The following is a 7,699-nucleotide window of genomic DNA, read 5'->3' as shown; positions in this document are numbered from 1 at the left end:
TTTCATTAAGACTTTCAAACATTCAGTTACATATTCTTGCAGATTTTTTTAAGATTACATTTAATAAAGATTTATGCAGTTCATCTATGAATTCTTGATCTACAATACATTAGATTCATGGTAATGCTTAGATTTACAGATTCAATGACACAGAATTATCTACAGAAAATATGTTTAAAACCCTCACTTCCACTTTTAAAAGGGGTACTATGAATTGTTTAGGTCAGAACATTGGCATTGTCAAGGCAGGTCCATGGCAGTATCTCTGAAGAATGTATTTAAAAAAGTATTAGGAATTACTAGCCTCTTAAAAAAATTATATAAAGAGACATCCACCAGGGATGCTGCACAGAACTTATGTTTGAACCCTAAACATGTTGACAGCACCCCTTTCTACCTTTCCCCTAACTCACCAATCTTCTACAGGCACATCAGCTTCAATGCACCCGGGGCGCTCCCTTGCCTGAAAGGACTTCTGCTTTGCCATTCACTTCAATGAAGGGAGCAGTTATATAAACACTGTCCTTCCCCAAGAGAATGGGGAAGACTAAAAAGGAGCTCCATGTGTACATTGCAGCACCTATCCAGCTTGTGGCGTTTTGAGCGTCTTCCAGTTCTTCTCCATTCTCCAAGACTTCAGACCTATTTTAAAAGCAAACATTTCACTTCTACAATTAAAACTGAATTGTCACCATTTATCAATTGATAAGAAGGCTAATCATACAAGACATCACTGACAGTGGACACCCCCCCTCCCCAGCATATATATTGGCTACAACAAGCATTCTGGTAATATTTTCCACAGAGAAAAAATGCCCATAATTCAAGATAAGTATGGATTTACACTCCAACATGTTCACAATGGCAAGATTTACCATATTTTGAAAATATCAGTACCTGTGCCTGGCAGTAATAAATACATCATAAAAACCTAAAAGTTTTTTTTTTAAAAAAACCTCCCTATGAGGTCCACTTAGCCTGACATAGCAGAGATCTCATAGTCACTAGCAGATGTTATAGGTTTCCCCATCATCCTTATATTCTTTGCATTAGTAATCCGTGCCATCATACACACCGGCTTATCAAAATACCGGACAAGGGCTGATTCAGTCAAGAGTGAAGCCAAAAACTGCTCAAAGGTGATGGCCCAGTCTCTGTCAATGCTGGTGCTCCCTGGCAGAGAAGCAGGGTTGTTGCTTCGCACCAACACAGTGTCTTCACCTATGTCTTCGCAGTGTAACTTTTCCTCCTCATGAGAACCCGCACTTAGGACAGAATAGGAAGACATGGAACTGTCATCTTTAGTGTCGTCATCAGAAATAAGCATGGAAGAGCCAGCTCCGTTGTCCCTAGGAGAAGAGTCTTCCAGCTTAATGTCTTCCATCTGGGTACCATCACCACAGATGTTCTCTTCATCATCAGCCAGGAAGCCACCTTGGAAAGGATCACGATGCTCAATGTGATACAGCTGGTTATCCTTCTTCTGGAGTCCTGAATTTTGTATGGATTTACTGCTGCTCTCAGCCTCTTTTATAGGCTGCACACTAAACAGTTTGCCAACCTCACCTATCTCCAACAGCAGACTTGTTACAGCAGCAGTAGCATGGTAAAGATCTTGCTCATTGGGGTCTTCACTGAACATATTGTACATTGTCTTGCACAATTCAATAAACTGCCCCTAGATGCAAAAGAGAAAATAGAATGCTAATGAAAAGCAAGGAAGCAAAATGTAGTTTGTTCTGCAGGAACATTTGTTTTAAAATACTTTTGTTCAGGAGACAAGGAACTTCAGCAAGCACTGGGTATTTGTAGATAGGCATACCCATTAATAGCCTGTCAAAACTAGTTCTTGCTTTCAAAAATGGATCTAGAGGTTTTAAATAGTATCTACTGTTCAGCTCAATTTGAACAAAGTGCTCTCAGACAAACTGTGACAAAATGAGAGTTAGTTACATACTAAATGGTAAAATCAGGGGTCGTTTCGTAGAAAAAGAGCTAGGGGAACTTATTAGCATAACTCATTAGCATATGCCACACCCAGTGTTCCCTCTAAGCTGAGTTAGTGTGAGCTAGCTCACAGTTTTTTAGCCTCCGGCTCACAGATTTTTGCCTTGACTCAGGAAGGAGGGCTCCAGAGCGAACTAATTTATGCAGTAGCCAAACCACTTACTCACAACTTTAATGCCAGTAGCTTACAAAGTAGAATTTTTGCTCACAAAACTCCATGGCTTAGAGGGAACATTGGCCACACCCCCTGCCATCACCGGAAGTGTGTCATAAGGCCACACCCACCACTCAGTCTTGGTCTTAAAGGTTAGTCTTAAAGGTGCTATTTGTTAGTCTTAAAGGTGCTATTTGAACTCTCGGACTATTTTTCAATAAAATAAATTCTAGCTTAAAGTTCACATACTGAATTTTGACTTTTTTGAATTTTTGCTCACAAGACTCCATAGCTTAGAGGGAACATTGCTTGTGAGTAAATCTTCGCAGGATCCGGCTGCAAGGTTTTTTGCCAGCAGTTGCATATCGGAAGCCCTTCCCGTCCTCGTTGGCAATTCAATAGCAAAGCCCGACCCCCTCCTTTTCTCGGCCTCTCTAGCAAACAGCTCTGTCAGTTTATTCCTTTCAGAGCTGGAGACAAATGAAAAATGCTTCCTGCCCTGCCCTCCCCTCCCCATAAAGAGCAGCGCCCGGACTATACAAACTCCCCGTCAAAAACACTTGACAGCCGCATTTCTCTCTTCCAGGACTGAAAAAGCTGATTTCTCACACACACACCCATGACTTACTTGTGAGTAAACCTTCCCAGGACCCGCCGGCAACGCTTTTGCAGATCTGAAGCCTCTTCCTAGTCTTTTTGGCCTTTCAATAGCCGAGTCTCCTTCCTTCCTCCGGAAGGAAAAGACCTTTTCCTCTGGCTCTCCTGCCCCCACCCGCTCCTTGCATGGCCTCTCTAGGAAGCGGCTCGCTTGCCTTGACCCTCTCTGTGCTGCAGAGAAATGAAGGAGAAAAGCCTCCTCCTCCCGTCCTCTCTGCGAGGCGCCACGCCCAGACCCGGTCGGGCTTCAGCCAGGCTGCTCTCTTCAGCAACAACGCCTTATAATGCAGTTCGACGGGGCTGCTCGCGAGTAACTCCGCACGGGAGACCCCAGGCTCTTCACCCGGGGGAACGGCGATCCCCCCCCCCGAATCGACCTCTGGGTAAAATCAAAAAAGAATACGAAAAGTTCAGGGGAAAAACTAAGCTTAGGAGGAGGAGCCTGAGGGATTGGTTAGTGTGATAGGTCAGGATGGTATGCCCAGCACCTGTTAGGGTGGAAATTTAAAAATTCTAAGACTCTGTCACTTTGGCAGAGAGTCTGCTACATATGGCATACAATCTAGATGGTACAATAGAAATATTTTGGTCCCTATGCCTCTGCACTTTCAGAGTGAGGCAAATGCAGAATACCAAGTGCTGGATATAGGGTTTTCCGCAGACTATGCTTTTGAATGTGTTTGGTCCAGAGGGCAAGTTGTGCACAGAAGTCTTCTGCATGCAGCTCATCCTTGCTGGATCAGGATGTGACAAGGTGGTCATAAATATCTACGGCTGAAGAAAATATCAAAAACTTATCCAACAACAATTACCTGATTTAATTTGGGCAAGTCCTTTGCATTCTTTGCTTTGGATTTATTCTCTTGGCTCCACATTCTAAGGTAATTTCGGTTGTCTTGAGAATTCTTCTTACCTGCATCAATTTTTCCCCAGAAAAGAGAAGGGAAAATGATGTAATGCTTACTTCCTTCAAAAATGTTTTTCCCACCACATTAGAAAAAGAGATGCAGGGTTCTGAGAGCCCCCACAGGTCTCTGGTAAGAGATTACCTATTCCCTACCCCACATATTTAAGGAAGATGAACAGACACATACAAAAGATGAAGACAGAATTTGGCAATTTCTAATGGAACAGCGGAAGGAAAGCCTTACCTAGAATCTGTAATAGCTCATTTTAACCCTTTGATCATTTCAAAATAAAAAGTGCTATTAAAACTAATAATTATGATTCCATCGAACAAATTTAGAGTCCAGTGCCACCTTTAAGACCAACAAGGGATGAGCTTTCAGGTGCACGCACACTTTTTCAAATACAGTGGAATGGGAGGTAAGGTTCCAACTTATAGATGGGCTGAACAGCAAATTAACATGTAACATGATGAAGATGTTTTAAGCTATGCAAAAACAGAATTAAACAACAAGCTAAGGTTATAAGGTTAACGGTTGTAAAGCAATAAATATGTCAAAATAAATCTGAGACTCTCCATTCGCTCTCAGAGCATGGATGTCAATAGCATTTTTTACTTTCTCAAGGTGAGAGCAGTCTATGTCAGCCAAACATTCCAATATTCCTTGTATTACATTCAGTATTCTAATATACTATTCTGAAAAATACAGAGGACTCTTAATTTGTTCTACTGCTTCAGACCAACATGGCTGACTACCTGGATCTATGGTTTCCTAGGAAGACTTCTAGTTGTTGCTGGAGCCCAAGAGTACAGGCAAAGGACTTGGTAAGAGCAAAATGGGGCACATGGACCGCTTGGCTTATTTCCCTCTCCCTGCCTCTTGGGCCCCCCTTCCCCATTACTGGTCCTGACGAAAAGCATACCTTTCTCAGTTTTCACACTCACACTGACAAACCCTTCATCTGATCCATGTTTGTTCTTGCTGTCTACGCCGACAACTAATAATATTCAGAAAAGCAAAATTAATGTAATTTCAGAAACATATGTACATAAAACAACGAAAGTACATCTGTGACCATGAGCTATGAAAAGCTGGTATCAGCTAGGCCCTCTGAGAAAAGCGCTATTGTCCACTGAGAACATACTGAAGAACAGACTCTCCCTAAAAGCTGACCTCCATGTGCTGTGGAGGATTCTTAGACTCTTCAGGTTGTTTAAGCAGCAACTCCAGCTTGTTGACTGAAGCCAGAGAAATTCATTTCTAGTAACTAGAAATCAAGCTGCCTTCCCCAGATTTCTATTCCTGTGATGGGGGGTGGGGCAGGAGGCTCCAGAGTTACCTGGAGACTCCATCAAGACTATCATGGGTCTAACTCTTTAGAAATTTAGTGTTCCCAGCTATTCCCAGGAGCAATTGTGAATACACTGAATACAGCCTACATTTGTTGCTACAGGACACTTCAACATTACAAAGGTATCCTTATTAAAAACATCTTCTGCTAGATATTAATGAAAGCTGAAGCCAACTATGTTTTATTTTTGAAAGTGTTTAGACACCTTTCTAGTGCTATGTGAGAGGTACAAGTTAATAAATCTGAGATAAAGTCACATACCATGTGTACACTCTGGTGTGATGTCTTCAAAGAAGTACTGAGTTGCTTCAAAAGCAGAATCTGGCTCTTCCTGGTCTGAGGATGGATCTAAGCAAAGAAGAATCAAGTACCAGTATGCATCAGACAGACCAGTTAATCGACCCGGATCTATTCAATTATGAAAATCCCACTGGAGTTCATAAACACAACAGTAGTTGTTACAGGTCAAGAACAGATTATTAAGGGGCATGATTACATTAAAAATGTTACACAAATATTCCCAAACATTTGTTATAGAGGAGCCTTGAAACTCTATTTAAAACACTTAATAACTACCCTTATAAGAGTTCATAAACTGTGCAGCCTGGACTATTACAGCATTCCCTAACAAGAGCTAAATTATATTAGTCCCTGAAGACAAACAGGCATCACAAAGCAAACATCTTCCCACAAAAACTGCCACCATTTAATTATCTCTTTTGCTTTAAATGTTTTTAATAATTAAGCACCTACAGTAACCAGATGCTGAACAATTACCTCTCTAGCACTGGGAAAAACTACTGGCAACTATATGTAAGGGCAAATGTGATATGCATGATAGCCATTCTTGGAAGGAGCAATTCTTACGTGCCGTGCCTGAGGCTGAAACATCCATGTACCATCCCATTCAGAAGAAATGGCAGTCACACGTATCGGTAGGATCTCATGTGCTGTGTTTTCCCCATACACATTGTCACAGCACCAGGAAGGGCTTGTGGCACAAGCATGCATACATGCACAGGGTTTTGACCATACATCATAGTGTAGCTATTCCCCACTCCTCAGCCCTTTGCTATGTAGGAACAGACACCCCCAGTGGCAGTAGCAAATGTCCCACAAAATAGCAAATGTCCCACTAAGATGTTTCAGTCCCATTTTAAGTAGCCCTGTTACTCACCAGGCAAAACATGCATTTTATACAGCAGCTTCAACTTCTCAGTAAGATCCCCATGGCATGCTGCACCTAGAAGAGGTTACAGTCACTGTAACAGAATCACTAGCTAGTCATATGTCTGCAACACATGTAATCATCCAAACATCAGGAAATTAATCTTCAACTGACAAAAAGATTATGCCCTGTGTACCTTCAGCTTCTTACGGTTAAGTCTTTTAACTGTGTCCAACACTAGTTTTTATCATTCAGAGTTTGTATTGCTGCTGTTTAATGCTGGGGCTTTTGTTATTAATATAGGTTTACATTATTTTATGCCATTTGACATAGAGGCAGAAAAGTAGCTTTAAAAATAAAAATATTAGCCATATTCTATATTTCCATAAACGTGGATAACAGATTGGGGGGGGGGGGGACACCTCTACCTATTCTTTCACCAGAAGGAAAAAATAGGTGCTAAAAAAGTAATTAATTGATGGTATGTGCCCTCACAATATAATTTGTGATTCCATTACCCAATTTTAAAAAAACCCACATATTTTAATCAAGCAACCTAGAAGGCCTAAATAACTAAAAATAAAGCCATATTCTTACTTCTACAGATTCTCAAAATGGTACTTGTAATGATTTAAAGCTTTGTAACAATTGTATATTTGATATTTAATTGTAAAACTGCAGCCTAGTGACCATTAAAAAAAGAAATTGCTATGACCTTGGTCTGAAACCCATTTAGGAAAAACACCTCACTTTTCCTCCCAAGCTCAGCAATACATTTTAGAGATATAAAGGCAATTTTTAAAAATTTTCATATTTGGTTCATTATACTTCTATAAATAATTATTTTGAAATTTTCTGATGGAGTAAAAGGTGTTAATTTAGTTTTTAATTTCCACTTGTTTTGACAGGAAGCAGCCAGATATATTTCTTCTTTCGTTTTCCATTCAATCGTGAGCACATTTTCAGGGACTGTGTCCCTTACCCATGGGATCTGCCATGCCAAATTTCAGATGAATTTAAAAGTCTGTTTTATATGTAATTAGTAATTAAAGTTCTGGCTTGGAGAGCAAGCACAAGAATGTATAAGAACATGGGTAAGTAAGTGATACGCCCCCCCCCCCCCCATTCCTGGCTCCTCGAGTGTGTATTTCTGGTCTATTTTCAAACACAAATGGAACATTCGTGCATGAATATCACATGAATTCGATAAATTGGACATCTGTTGGGGGAAAGAAGGCGCAGGAAAACTTCCCCATCAGAAAACTTTTCTGATACACATTGTGGCCCTTTAAAAGTGTCAACAACAAGATACTTGGGCATTCTTGCACTGAATCCAATTCTAACGTTACCTTGTTTACGGAATGAAATTTTTAAAACAAACCTCAAGGGTCTTCCTTCTTGAAAAAGTAAATTGCCTCCAATACATGTCATCACTTAGAGAAGAAATATATTGC

At 40.6% G+C, this 7,699-nt stretch overlaps 1 protein-coding gene across 1 annotated transcript in view; it reads right to left on the bottom strand.

Annotated features, from left to right (window-relative positions):
* Positions 1-203: 203 nt before the first annotated feature.
* TBC1D9 (TBC1 domain family member 9) overlaps positions 204-7,699 on the bottom strand; it is a 61,622-nt gene continuing 54,126 nt past the window's right edge. Inside the window, exons 17-21 of the mRNA XM_015411609.1 lie at positions 6,255-6,320; positions 5,339-5,425; positions 4,649-4,723; positions 3,631-3,731; positions 204-1,678 (exon numbers count right to left, since the gene is read on the bottom strand). Coding sequence (XP_015267095.1) covers positions 974-1,678; positions 3,631-3,731; positions 4,649-4,723; positions 5,339-5,425; positions 6,255-6,320 — 1,034 coding nt within the window. The 3' untranslated portion in view covers positions 204-973. The remainder of the gene's footprint in view (positions 1,679-3,630; positions 3,732-4,648; positions 4,724-5,338; positions 5,426-6,254; positions 6,321-7,699) is intronic.

This window comes from Gekko japonicus, unplaced genomic scaffold (genome assembly GCF_001447785.1).
Source record: "Gekko japonicus isolate JY-2015 unplaced genomic scaffold, Gekko_japonicus_V1.1 scaffold11, whole genome shotgun sequence".
In the NCBI taxonomy this organism is placed as follows: Eukaryota; Metazoa; Chordata; class Lepidosauria; order Squamata; family Gekkonidae; genus Gekko; species Gekko japonicus.
This window is presented reverse-complemented; position numbering and strand designations above follow the sequence as displayed.